The sequence below is a fragment of the Nelumbo lutea genome, chromosome 3, assembly GCF_056320005.1.
Source record: "Nelumbo lutea isolate HS-2025 chromosome 3, American lotus-T2T, whole genome shotgun sequence".
NCBI lineage: Eukaryota > Viridiplantae > Streptophyta > Magnoliopsida > Proteales > Nelumbonaceae > Nelumbo > Nelumbo lutea.
In genome coordinates this window covers 103,969,938-103,984,387 of record NC_142686.1, presented here as the reverse complement: position 1 = coordinate 103,984,387, position 14,450 = coordinate 103,969,938, and the positions used below count along the sequence as shown (strand labels likewise).

At 35.0% G+C, this 14,450-nt stretch overlaps 1 protein-coding gene across 2 annotated transcripts in view; it reads left to right on the top strand.

Moving 5' to 3' along the window:
• Positions 1-509: 509 nt before the first annotated feature.
• The window catches only part of SCC3 (sister-chromatid cohesion protein 3), a 31,477-nt gene continuing 17,536 nt past the window's right edge, over positions 510-14,450 (top strand). Inside the window, exons 1-16 of one of the 2 annotated variants that reach the window (XM_088979930.1) lie at positions 510-980; positions 1,103-1,292; positions 6,481-6,605; positions 6,867-6,959; positions 7,116-7,279; positions 7,384-7,620; positions 7,751-7,895; positions 8,027-8,205; positions 8,931-9,076; positions 9,188-9,315; positions 9,494-9,667; positions 10,011-10,172; positions 10,271-10,471; positions 10,554-10,691; positions 10,783-10,986; positions 11,132-11,276. In XM_088979930.1, the coding sequence (XP_088836056.1) occupies positions 936-980; positions 1,103-1,292; positions 6,481-6,605; positions 6,867-6,959; positions 7,116-7,279; positions 7,384-7,620; positions 7,751-7,895; positions 8,027-8,205; positions 8,931-9,076; positions 9,188-9,315; positions 9,494-9,667; positions 10,011-10,172; positions 10,271-10,471; positions 10,554-10,691; positions 10,783-10,986; positions 11,132-11,276 (2,476 nt within the window). In that variant the 5' untranslated portion in view covers positions 510-935. The remainder of the gene's footprint in view (positions 981-1,102; positions 1,293-6,480; positions 6,606-6,866; positions 6,960-7,115; positions 7,280-7,383; positions 7,621-7,750; positions 7,896-8,026; positions 8,206-8,930; positions 9,077-9,187; positions 9,316-9,493; positions 9,668-10,010; positions 10,173-10,270; positions 10,472-10,553; positions 10,692-10,782; positions 10,987-11,131; positions 11,277-14,450) is intronic. The other variant, XM_088979931.1, reaches the window with a different exon arrangement.

Below are 14,450 nucleotides of genomic sequence, written 5' to 3'. Positions count from 1 at the left end.
ATAAGAGGAACAAGTAAGGGGACATTGCCTAAGTCCTCTCGAAAGGGTAGAATTTTTTACTTAGAGCCCCATTTATCAAGATTTGATAGGAAACTGATGTTTTACACTCCATGATCCACTTTAACCCATGTCTACCCAAACCCAAAATTTTTCAATACTTTTATCAAGAAAGTCCACTCTATTCTATCATATCCTTTACTCATATCTAATTTAATAGCCATATAATCTTTTATAGCATTTGTTTTCCTAATAAAGTGAAAAATCTCATGAGCTTTTACTATGTTGTCCCCAATAAATCTCCCTTATAGGAAAACACTCTGATTATGTCACGTACTTAGATGGTTTCTACTTAATTGGAAGTGTCAAGGCTCCTTTCTTAATTGTTTTAAAGCCCGTGCATCGCACGGGTCCAGAGACTAATAGATGTATTTACAAAATGAAAGGTTTGATTTAATCTGGGTTTTTATTAAATGGGCTGGATATGAATCTTCCCTATGGAATATCCACTTAATCTTGAATCCATATTTGACAAGGGTGGTCTGAGAGTCTGAGAGCCACTACTCGTGGTTTCCGGCCCACGTTTCGACTCTTCAGTGTCCTGTCCTCACTCCTCACCCCAATCCAAACATTAATGGATTTTTTTTGGTAAAGTGCATCAACGGATCTGATGACATGCTTCATGCAACGTCAGATTGGAATCGATCTGACGTCACAATGGATGTCGAGTAAAGATCAGAAAGGAAGCCGAGGATGTGCGAGCGGCCATTTGACTCCAGTGCTCCACCTGCTCCTGCTCCCCATTAGTTCATTTGGCGGGAGATAGATACTAAATTTCGTCTCCTTCATCTTTATTTTCATTTTTTTTTTCTCTTCTGTGGAAGCTTAAAATTTCTTCCTTTCAGCTGGAAAATTTCTGCTAATAGAGGTTTTAGGGTATGGAGGAAGCGGCTGTCGTTTCTGAAGCATCAACCCGCGCTTCGGTTAGTTTCAAATATACTTCTTACTTCTCTTTAGGCCCTTTTCTTTGAATTTTCAGCAATAGCTTATTTCTTTTAGCTTACAGGGTATGATTTTACTGTTTTTTTTTTTTTTTGATAAATAGAAAAGGGTTAGGGAATCTGGGAAAAAGCCTGACCGGACCGGTGCTGCGAGTGAAGAGAGCCCGGATGAGGCAGAACAGGGGTCCCCTGATGGTTCCGTGGATGAATTCGAAGAGGCCGGTCCCAGAGCCAAGAAGAAGCGTATCTCGGAGGAGGCTAAGGCGTCGCGGAAAGCTGATCGTAACCCGATTGGTACATAATTCGTTTATAATCTGCGGGGTTTTAAATTTTGCTCTTCGTAACTAGCTGCTAAGTTCTGTTTGACCTAATGATCCCCATTTTTGTTTGAAGTGTAGTTCTTCACAAGGAAAAAAATGTAAATGTTACGGAAGAGTCGGTATTTAAGTTGTCATAGAGATCTAATTTCATCAGACTTGAGTCTCTTTTCCATTTCTTTCTTTTTTTTTTACGTGATTACACATAAATTTTCTTTTGGTGCACAGCATTAATTGGACTTCAGTGTGAAACAACATGGTGTTTAAGTAAGTTAATAGTTTTTTTTTTTTTTTTTTTTTTTTTTTCTTTTTTGAGCGGGATTAGTTGTTTTTTGTTGTACACCCTCTCATGTACTCACCCCTCCCCCCGCTGTTAATGAAATAGTTACCTTCCTCAAAAAAAGTTAATAGTTGTGCTCTAGCTGTTTGATTGGGGAATTGTTTTGATCCACTTTTTTTGATTGCTCATTCCAAATCTTTGAAGCTCCTGGTAACCACACCAAAGAATTTGGTGGGAAGAATTCCATGTAAGAAATCCTCTTCAGCAGTGGAAATTAGAGAGGTTCTCAAAGAGATTAATAGTTCTCACTATTTCTTAATTCATGGACCAAATTTCTATATTTGATTCAGTGGGATCTTTCACTCACATCTTTTTTTTTTTTTTTTTCCCATCAAGAATGATTTGTCAAACTCTTTGACCACAAAATTTGGAGTATCCTACTCTTTTGAATCTTATAGGTGTATCATAACTATAAGAGAAAGCTCCCACTGTCATGAATTATGTCGGCTCTATTGAAGAGCCAATTAGCTACCATGAACTATATCTTCCTAGTAGTTACAAGATTGAAATAAATAATCCATTTATAAATTATAATTTAGACTGTTAATAGGACAGAGCATCAAACATGAAGTAGGGCAGGAATCACATTCACCACTAGTTACTTGGTTAAAATCCTCAATAATGGTCCTGTTAATATAATTCCAGATTATTTTTTCATTGGTAGCATAATCTCTTTCAAAATAATTTCTAGGAATTAGAAAGGAAATAACTGTAACCCTCACAATAAGGAGCAAAAGACAAGGGGTTAGGTACAATGAGATCCACAGGACAACACAATAAATTCCATGACACTGGAAAGGACTTCCAAGTGGTGTAACTGAATTTGAAGTGCTGAGGAATCTATTAGATGGGGTGCTCTTGTGGCAAAGGTTGTGGTCTTGAAGTGTTTCTCTGTAGATCCTGTAAATTTTGCATCTAGTATTTTTGGGGTCTTTTATTTCTGTGTCCAGAGCTTCAGTTTTCCTGTTTTCTTACTTTTCTTTTTTTGTATACTACTTGTATGCCTTTTCCTTTATTTTAAGGAATTTTTGTGTCACTTAAAAATATGCCCATATAACCCACCGATCACCAATCAGATAATCAACCATGAAGTAATTGAAATGAGTGTTCCTAGAAAGAGGGCTGCTTTAGAATGAAGCAGGGATCTCCGAACAAAACTCACTTGGGAAGGTGAGGCATTAATCTCAAAACTGGCTGGTCCTTAATTGTTTTTGTTCCTCAGGTGGAATCCTCTGCTTCTTTAATTGAGTATGGAATCATTGGACCTAAATTTTAGGATTTTCAAAAAGCTAGTCATCAATCTTCTTGTGTTCAATTTAGTGTGGTTGGTTTGTGGTACTTTTGAAAAAAAAACTGGTCCTTTCATCTCTTTCTTAATAAAAGTGTTGTTTTTTGCAAAAGAGGCCAACCCATTTGAACCATGGTAACGTTTAGGACTCTCCAATTTTTCATGATTATTAGTGCCATGCCAACATCTTGTGAGACAAAACCATGGTTCTAATAGGGAAAGAATCCTTCACCGTTGCTCACCAAAAAAAAAAAAAAGATATCAGGTGTAGTGAGGCTATTTTAGTATTCTTTCCTTGTTAAGGTGTTAGCATTAAGAATTTCTTGGTGCATTTGCTGGTAACTATCAGAATGCTTTTGTTTTTAAGTAGTGACATCTCAATAATTAAAGAAAATATAATTTTGATGGTAGTAGTATGGGGAACTTGGGGCCTTCAATAGGGGCAGATTTGATCTGAGCTGAGCCGAATATCTGGCTATTCGAGCTCGGCTCGCCAGAAAACTACAAGGCTCGAGCTCAAGCTCGACTCAATCTAGAGACTTGAGCTCAAATTCGACTTGACTCAAAAGCTTGTAGGTTTGAGCTTGACCGTGAGTCAATAATTCTATAAAAATAAAAGGCATGCATATAAAAAATGTTTTTCTATTTTGCGTATGAAAATTAAGAACTATAAAAACTAGTTATTATTATAAATATAAAAAGAAAAAATATTATATATAATATTTTTATATGTATAATATATATGTATGTATGATGTATATATATGTATAATTGTGTATATGTAAGAGCTTGATTAGGCTCGCGAGCCTCACAAGCCGAGCTTTATTGGGCTCGAGCTTTTCTCGATTAGCAAATAAGCCTATATATTGGGCTTGAGCTCAGCTTGAAGCATGGTTTAGATCGAGCCGAAATGAACTTTTCACGAGCCGAGCCCAAATAGCTTGTCAAAATCTCAATTTGTGTCCACTCATAGCCTTCAGGAATAGGAGGGTTTTTTTTGGAAGGACTGTGTGGTAGCTATGTATTTTGACCCGAGGGGACTCATTGAGGCAGAATTGTTGGCAGTACCGGAAGGGGTACAGAGAGCAAGAGAGCATAATTGCAAAAAATTGGTCATTAAAGGGGATTCAAAAGTGGTAATAGGGTGGCTATTGAATGAAGAGGGAGCGATGTAGAAGACAATTCTTTGGTTGATGCCTTAGCAAAACAAGGGGTTAATAGAAATCAAAACAAGGACTACATCTTGTATTGACTGGATCTACAACTTGTACATATATGTTTACTATTAATAAATTTCATGATCATTACCGATCAAATAAAAAAGGCCCCCCTTATTTTCTTTTGAAGCCATAGGGCAAAGCCTGATTATAACCACTGTTACACAAAATCAACTTCTACAAATTGAGTTTCAAATTGGATACAAATGATAGTTCTACAATTTATAGTAATTATTATAATCTTATATGCTTTGATGTGGTAGAGTGGTAGTCTTAGCATTTAGAGGAGTAAATTTATTCTTGTTAGTGCAATCATGAAGTACCTAAGCTTAATTGCATAGTAAGCCAAAGCACAAGTGGAGACCCTCTATCTAAGACAAAGACCTTTGTCTCCTTTGTTGTTTGTTTTGGTGGCAGAAGTCTTAAGTCAGTTATTATGTAAAAGAGCAGAAGTTAGGATGTTTTGAAGGCTTTAAAGCAGGTAGAAATAGAGTTCCCATTACTCACCTCCCGTTTGCCGATGGCACCTTGATATTTTTGGATGCTTCAATTGTGCAAGTGTTGAAATTAAGAGTGATCCTAAGGTTCTTTGAAATATTGGCAGGGAAAAAGATCAAATTGATGAAAAGAGTGATGATTGGGGTAGGAAATATTTCTGAGAGTGTTTTGGAAGATTGTGCAGCTACTTTGGGTTGTTTGGTGGGGGAGTTCCCTTCTACTTATTTGGATTTCCCAATTGGGGTGAAAGCCTTGGTCTCTTCTACCTGGCAACCAGTCCTTGACAGAATTGATCAAAGATTGGTAGGTAGAAGGGGAGGCATCTTTCACTTGAAGGGAGGATAACTCTTATTAAGAGTGTGCTATCTAATCTACCAGTGTATTGCCTTTTATTATTAAAAGTTCCAGCTTCTGCAATAAACTCAATAGAAAAAAAAATGCAAAGGGAGTTTTTATGGGGGGGGGGGGTCAAAGGGCTTGAAAAGAAATGTCATTTAGTAAAGTGGGAGAGGGTCTGCAGGGAAAAGAAAGATGGGGGTTTGGGAATCAGAAAATTGAAGCATTTTAATAAAGCTTTTATGGGGAAATGGCTGTGGAGATCTCATTTTGAGAGGGAGGCTCTTTGGAGGAGGGTGGTGGTGTGCAAATATGGGGTGATTGGGTTTGGGTGGGATTCTAGAGAAGTGAAGACCCCTTATGGACTGTTTTTGGAAGGGCATTATGCGCTTCCAGTCAGCTTTCCTCGATTTCGTATTGTTCAAAGTTGGAGATGGCTCAACAATTAAATTCTGGGAAGATGATTGACTAAAATTGTGTAACCTTTGCCCACAGTTGTATAGGTTGGGTAAGAAGAACAACTGTCATGGAGAATTTTGAGATCAATCAAGGTAGAGCATTGTGATGTCCAAAATTTAGAAGATCCGTTTTCGACTGGGGAATTCGGGAATGTGTAGAGTTACATCCAAAGCTATAGTCAGTCGAAGCACAAGTGGAAAGGAAGGGTTCAAGATGGTGGGAAGAATCTAGAAATGTCCTTTTTCTGTTAAATCTTTCTACAAGGCTCTATCAAGGAATGATGGAGAAAGCTCTGAATTAAAAGGGATTTAGGGAAACCCCGTGCTTCCAATGGTGGAAGCTTTTGCTTGGTTTGTGGTGTTGGACAGCATTTTGGCCCTATCATATTCAAAATAGAGGCTTCCACTTGGCTATCAGATGTTACTTATGCGAGAATGTAGAGGAGAATGTTTATCATTTGTTTATTGACTGCCCTTATCCATCTGGGATTTCTTCTTTGGGTTCTTTAAGGCTAGTTGATGGACCCTTGTTCGCAGAAGAGTTATTCTCTAGCTGGCCAGGTGTGAGGGAAGCATGAAAAGAAAGAAATAGGAGAATCTTTGAATATGAATTTCATTCAAGTGACCATATCACTCTTCTTTGTGGTAAAAGGAGCATGGATTGGGCTCTCATTCTTCCAGAGCTTGAGGGGTTTTTAAAAGAAGATCTTGGTGCTGGTTTTCGGAATATCCTTGAGTTGGTTTAGAGTCAAATTCTTTTCTTGGCTATTGTTTTGGCTTTTTCTTCTTTGATTTCCTACTTTTTGTATTGTTTTGTTGATCTGGTCATCACCCTCAATTATACCTTTTTCTACTAATAAATTTTTATTTTTTACCAAAAAAAGTTCCTAAACTTAATTGTAAATGTGACGCTTATGGTTTATGTTGTCATAATCCATCTACTTGTACTTGATTTCTCGATAATGTTTGTGTTTGTGTTCTAGATGGTGATTGTTACATCCTAACAACTTGAAAATTGTTGTGTAAAGGCCTTTCTTTAGAAGTGGTCAAAGGTAATGGAAAGCTCATTCCCCAAGCAGTTAAGCATTGGGTCGAGCGGTATGAAAGGGATCCTAAACTTGCAATGGTTGAACTCTTGATGATGCTTTTTGAGGTAATCTTTTTTTCCTTTTATTTTCTTTTGTTTTGTTCTTGTTAGTACTTTATTTAGTAGATGGTACTGTAAAAAAGGAAACTTACAAAGAAGGAATGGAAAGTGAAGAATGTAAAAGAGAAAACTGCATTATTGGTAATCCCTGATTAATTATCAAGCCTAAGCAAGGGATGCCTGTATTTGTCTTTTTTAATGACTTGCTATTTGCATGCCTTACATTTATGGTGTTGTCTGGAATTGATGGAACTGGAAAATGAACAGGCCTGTGGTGCTAAATATAAACTCAAAGAAGATTTTCTGGATGAGACTGACGTGGATGATGTTGTGGTTGCACTTGTTAACATTGCTAGGAGAGTATCCTTCTTTTCATGCTTCATCAGTGGCCCTGATTTATTACTTGCTTCATGTTCCTAAGTGCATTATCTTCATAGTAACAACTTGCCTTGCTAATATTTGGTTAATTCATCTACACTTGATTGGAGTTTGGCCTTAACTTCTTCAATAATTTAGGGCGAAGTAGAAGATTACTACAATTCCAAATTGAAAGAGTTCAAGAACTTCAAAGAAAACTTTGTTTCTCTCTGGGACAATTTGGTCATTGAGTGTCAAAATGGTCCATTGTTTGATCAGGTTTTGTTTGACAAGTTGATGGACTATGTTATTGCACTGTCATGGTAGGCTGTTATCATTTTCAAGTTGAATTTGATTGTTTAATACTCATTTCACATGTAAATGTTATGTCTTATGGCTGAAACTTCACGTTCTCCATGTGCTGAAGCACTCCTCCAAGAGTTTATCGTCAGGTTGCTTCATTGGTTGGTCTCCAGCTTGTCACATCCTTCATAAATATTGCTAAAACACTTGGTGCACAGCGTGAGACTACTCAGAGACAATTAAATACTGAAAAAAAGAAGCGGAACGAGGGTCCTCGTGTAGAGTCACTGAATAAAAGGTTATCGATGACTCATGAGAAGATCACTGTGATAGAGGAAATGATGCGCAAAACATTTACAGGGTTAGATAAATGGAAGTTATTATTATTATTATTATTGATTTTACTTTTGGAGCTAAAAACTTCTTTTCCAATCAAAGCTGCTATCTTATCTTTAAATGTTCTTAAACGCTTAAAATTGTTCATCTTGAAGGTTATTTGTACATCGGTATCGTGATGTTGATCCTAATATCCGAATGGCATGCATAGAGTCTCTTGGTGTATGGATCGTGTCATACCCATCATTGTTCTTGCAGGACTTGTACTTGAAGTACCTTGGATGGACATTAAATGATAAAGTAAGTCATTTTATTTCAAGTGACTTGTGAATTATTATTATTATTATTTTGATAAGTAACTTGTGAATTAGGTTTTCCTACCACTGCTTATTTTTCTGAATCTAACCAAGCTCTTTTTTCTAATTGCAAAGAGTGCTGGTGTAAGGAAAACTTCCATCCTTGCATTGCAAAATCTTTATGAGGTCGATGATAATGTGCCATCTCTTGGCCTTTTCACAGAAAGATTCTCAAACCGCATGATTGAGCTTGCTGATGACATTGATGTTTCTGTGGCTGTGGCTGCCATAGGGCTTGTAAAACAACTGTTAAGGTAACTATTTTGTCTTTAACCTTTATCTTTTGAAACAATGCCATCAGAGTTGGGGATGCTAATGGCCTGGGCTTGGTCTGGCCCAGCTTGATTAATATTATTAAGTGGGACACCAAACCTGACCAGGCTTGCACAGCAAATAGTACACCCATGCTCAACCAGTGCTATATGTATAAATGTTTTGATGCCATAATGGTAGCAGGCTTCAGCACATGTCGGCCTCAACCTGAACCTGGCCTGAAACCTTATTTAAGGTTTACCCAATCCTAACCTGAGAGGGTTGGGTCAATGCAGGTTACCACTTAACCAGCCCACTGACATCCCTAGTCAGAATCAGACTGGAGAGAACTGTTATGCTGACTAGGTCACAGGTTGAATGATTCAACCATCTGTTCAACTGTTTGACTAGTTCAAATAAAAAAATGTGAAAAAACAAAAAAAGTTAAGAAATTGGAAATGGTCCTAGATTATCTTCTAAATCTATTTTGCATCAAAATAAGCTTAAAACAATAAAGATTAAAACATATATGTACATGGGGCAAATTTGACCAAGTCAACATTTATAAGAACTAGGCAAACTGTTTTGGCTGCCATTTCCCAGTTCTGGTGGTTCAATCATCTGGTATAGTCCAAGCCTGAAAACATTCTTTGAAGCATTTGCTTTTCCATACACGGTTAATCTGTTTATGTAATGGCAATTGGTGTTGTGTTATGGTACTTTGCAGACATCAACTACTTTCTGATGATGACTTAGGTCCTTTATATGATCTGCTTATTGATGAACCAGCGGAGATAAGACATGCCATAGGAGCACTGGTATATGATCATCTGATTGCTCAAAAGTTTAGCAGCTCTCAATCAGGGTCAAAAAGTATTGCCTTTAACAGAAAGCATTATAATGCTATGTGGATTAACATGATTTTTTTTTTTTTAATATTTTACTTTTCTATGGAACTCATGATCCTGCAAAAATTGTTAATAGGTGATGAGAACGATTCTTCTGAGGTTCACCTGGGTAGAATGTTGCAAATATTGAGGGAGTTTTCAACAGATCCAATTCTATGCACATATGTCATAGATGATGTTTGGGACTACATGAAAGCCATGAAGGTATGCCTATATTAGCTTCCTGGTAACCCTTTTTTTTTCACTTTGTTTTATGAACTTTCAAATGATGAGAAATTATGTTAACTTACCATCATCACTTTCAAACAGTATTTGATAATGTTCTTAAAATATTTTATGCCTTTTTCTTATTTCTTAAAAGAGTGCTCCATTTCTGTTGTAGGATTGGAAGTGCATTGTCCCTATGCTTCTGGATGAGAATCCTTTAATTGAACTTACTGATGTGGATGCAACAAATCTGGTTCGACTGCTTTATGCATCTGCTAGAAAAGCTGTTGGTGAGAGGATTGTACCTGCTACTGACAATCGAAAACAATATTATAATAAAGCTCAAAAGGTAATAAAAATAAATGGTTTTTGTTCTTTGATTCAACCTAGGAAACTTTTATAGTTATCCTTTTTTGTTTTATTTTCTGGTTCCTACATTGTGTAGAAAAAGATGAATGCCTATTTTATGCATTTAAGAAAAGGATAAAATATTGAAAGTCAATTTACTTTAGTCTAGGTAAATTATTTAACTTGTTTTATGAAATTGCCTCCAACTCTCCCAGTGGCTGTGTATGTATTTGCGCAAGCTGGTTTTATTAACCTCCTTGAATTTATCAGGCGGTGAAAAGCTTGCTTGTTTTCTATTTTTGAAGGTTGATTTTTGATAAATTTTATAATGTGCCAAATTTCAGGAAATATTTGAAAATAACAGAAGGGATATAACTGTTGCCATGATGAAAAATTTTCCCCAGCTCTTACGCAAATTCATGGCTGACAAAGCAAAAGTGCCGTCACTTGTTGAAATTATTCTGTATTTCAAACCTGAGCTTTATTCATTGAAGAGACAAGAACAGGTGGGCCCCAGCATATATTCCTCATGCTGAATCATTCTACATGGTTCACAACCTAAAACTTGGTAACTAAGTGAAGCATTACTTTATTGCTCTTTCAGAATTTTAAAACTGTTCTCCAGCTCATCAAAGACGCATTCTTTAAACATGGAGAAAAGGATGCATTGAGATCTTGTGTAAAGGCTATCATCTTTTGTTCAACTGAGAGTCAAGGGGAGCTGCAAGATTTTGCCCAGAACAAATTGAAGGAGCTTGAGGATGAGCTCATGACAAAACTTAAATCTGCAATAAAAGAAGTAGCGGTATATCTATCTCTTGAACAATCAGTCCTTTTTTCATCTTTGGTTAGGCTGTTGGATTAAAATATCCTTGCCGTTGTTGCAGGATGGTGATGATGAATATTCCCTTCTTGTTAATTTGAAAAGGTTGTATGAGCTTCAACTGGCAAAATCTGTACCTATTGAAAGCTTATTTGAGGATATGACCAGCATTCTAGGAAAGTCAACAAATTTGGATCATGAGGTATGTAGTCAAACCCGTTATAAGAAATATGTAAATGATTTTTTTGGGGGGCTTCCTACCTCATCCTATGATCATGTTTACTCTCTTCCAGGTTGTAGGTTTTCTGCTTCTCAATATGTATTTGCATGTGGCCTGGTGCCTTCAGTGTATTATAAATGGTGAAAATATCTCCGAAGCATCTCTAACTTCTCTACTATCCAAACGGACCACCTTGTTTGAGCAACTTGAGTACTTTCTGCATAATCCTCCTAAATCCCAGGAAGATGGAAAGAATGTAAATCTGCTTGCATGTAGAGTAAGCAGTAACCTAAACTGATTCCTTGACTTTATCTTAAAATATTGTTTTGTTTGCCATGATGTGGTCTATTGGCGAATCTTGTCTTGCAAGTTTTAGAAAGTGCTCCAGTTTTGGTCCTCACCAATTCTTTGCTATCCCCTAGGTGTGCACTATACTTGCAGAAATGTGGTGCTTATTCAGAAAGACAATTTTTTCTTCAACAAAGCTGGAAGGACTAGGTTTTTGCCCTGGTGCATCTATTCTTCAAAAGTTCTGGGAACTTTGTGAACAACAGCTTAGTGTTCCTGGTAACTTCTCTCTTTTACACTTGTGTGCTGCACTTGATTCTTCTTTAGATGTGTGCATATGGCAAATCATTTCTCCCTATCTACATATTTTAGTTAACTATTAAATGTTGACGTGCATTGCACATTGAAATTTTAAATTACAATGACAATTATTATTATCACCATTATTATTATTATTATTATTTAATTTTATATTCTATTTCCATCATAAATAAAAATAATTTTTATTTTAACAATTTTTTTATCTAATATGATGAATATATAACATTAGAAATGTCCCCAAATGTTTTCAACAAAATTGTATACTTTCATTTTTTATGTTTTATCTTTTTTAAATATTTATTATTCAATTATGGCATCACCATGAGTTTATTTGAAAAGTTTGATCATTAGCCCACCATCTAGATAGGAAAATAGCCTTGCTTTCATATCAATTTTAAATTATATATTTCATCTACATTATATAAATAATGTTTGTTTGTCATACTTAATTTTTATTTGATATAATTAATATATAATATTACATATGTGTCCAATTTTTTTATAATTTTTATATTTTTTATTCCTTATGCCTTTTTTATTTTTTAAAATTTATTATTTTACTATAACATCATTGGTTAATCCATTTAATCCAAACCACTAACCCACCACCCAAACCATTTATTATTGCATTTCCGTCATTGATAAAATTATATATAATACTTATTTTTGTTCAATATTTTTTTTATAAACATATAACATCAAATATGTGCCCAAATTGTTCTCTGATTTTTTCTTCTTTTTTGTGATTTTTTTTTGTATTTTTATTATAAAAATTTTATTATTTCACTATTACATCATTTAATTTAATTTCAAGGTTTATTTTAGATTTGTAATTCCATTTCCATCGTTAATAAAAATATTTATTACATTTCATACTTAATTTTATTTAGTATAATGAATATATAATATTAGAGATATGCTCAATTCCTATATATTATTTATTTTGATTATTTATTATTTAATTATGGCATTATTGGTTAACCCATTTGACCCAAATGGTTAAATTGCTTACCCACCACTGGGAGGGAAGAAAACGGTTTTATTTTCAAATTATTTTTCAAAGTATTTATTTTTATACTTTTAAAATCAATGTTGTGGATTTAATTAATAGAATTTAATGATGAAAAAAATATATCTTAAATATAGGATTTAATGAGAGAATATATCTTAGATATGAGACTTAAGAAGAGGGAATAAGAAAATAATTTTATTTCCAATTAATTTTAAATTTTGTATTCAATTTCCATCATTAATAAAAGTATTTCTTATTTATCATACTTATTCTTGTCTAGTATGATGAATATATGATATTAAAAATGTTCCCAAATTTTTCTTTAATTTCCATATTTTTTGCATTTTTTCGAGTTTTAATTTTTATTATTTAATTGTGGCAACAAAATAACATGGGTTGGCCTATTTGACCCAAAATTGTTTATATTTTTATGTTATTAGAGTTATTTATGTATGAATTTAATTAGTGGAACTTAGTAGTTAAAAGAAACAAAAATGCCTTAAATGTATGATTAAATGAGGGTGAATGAGAATTAATACATTAAATGGAATTTAATGAGAGAGAATTGAATGCAATGAATAATAGTATTATAATAGATAGGGACCCCTATTTCAAAAAAGGGATATTTTAGTCTAAAAAAATTCCAGAAATCTTAGACCCTATTTGTACATTTTATAGTAGTATAGATTCTCGTAAAAGTTGTGCCAAGACAGAAGTGCAGACATAGGGTGTAGGACCTACCACTGGTTGTGGGTTGTGAACCACTTGCTGGCTGTTGTAGTTTAAAACACCATTATTTGGTAGAGTGATTGTAAGTGATGGGCCACCTTTGTTTCTTGGTTGTAAGGAATTGGGGATGATACATCTTAATGTTAGTATGATGGTTGTGATTATCCTGTGAAGTTCGCTTTAGATATAATTGTTGATGATGGAAAAAAAAGTTACTCTTATCTGTATTAATGACTAAGATTTTCTAACCAGAGACCAGGATGCTTCTTTGGCCTAGAATTGAAGTTCTAATGTTCAGAAGAAGAATTGCCTATAAAATGTGATTTCTAGAAACTGGGACATACGTTGGGCAGAAAAGCTTTGACTACTAAAAGGGTTGGATAAAAGTTTTTGTCTCCACCCCTAGATTCTCAATCCTCCTAAATGGAGCTCTGATATGCTTTTCTAAGAGCTCTAAGGGGATCTGATAGGGGGATCCACTTTGCCTTTTCTCCTCACTTGTGTGAGGAAGGCCTATGCCAAGCTCACATCAAAAGTGGCAATGAGTGTCTTTATTGCTGGTTTTGGGGTAGGTAAGTGTGCCCCTGAAGTCAACCTCCTTATTGATAAATAATAATAATAATAATAATAATAAATAAAAAAGAAGTCAACCTCCTCCAATTTGTTGATGATACCATTTTCTTCTTTGATGCTTCTTTTGAGCACCTTACTATGCATCTCCTTGGAATCTCTGCTGGTTTGAAGTTGTCTTGGAATTGAGAATTAATTTAAGAAAGAACTTCATTATTCTGGTGGGTTGGGTTGCTGATGTAGAAACCTTACTAACAAATTTGGTTGTAGTGTAAGATATCTTCTGATTAAGGGGCCATTTGATAACAGCTGAAGATGCTAAACTGAAAAGCTTATTACTTTGTCTTTTAGTGAATAAGTTTTTAAGGAGTTTGTGGGCTCCTTAATAGCTGAAACTGAAGTTGGGTAGATCACTATATCCTTGAAAATTTTATTTTTTAATTATTTTAACAACTAGATAAAGCAATGTCTTTTAGTTTAGCAACTTCAGCTGTTATCAAGCAGTCCCTAAGTATTTGGGCATGCTTCTTGGAGCCAGGCACACTTCCAGTTCTCTTTTGAGTCTGATTGTTGAGTGTTTTGAGACTTGAGAGAAGGTTATCTACATTGAAGATGAAATTCCTTTCTAAAGGAGGTAAGCTATTCTAATCAAATGCACTTTGTCAAGCCTACCTATATGCCTTTTTTCCTCTTCTCAAAAGCTTCAGAAGTGTTTTAGACCTTCAAACCCTTTCAATGTAGTGCTTAAATACTCCCAGTCTTGTTCTCAGATTTGCTCCATCTCCACGCTTGGTCACTTGGGTTGGTACTCATGCTCGTAC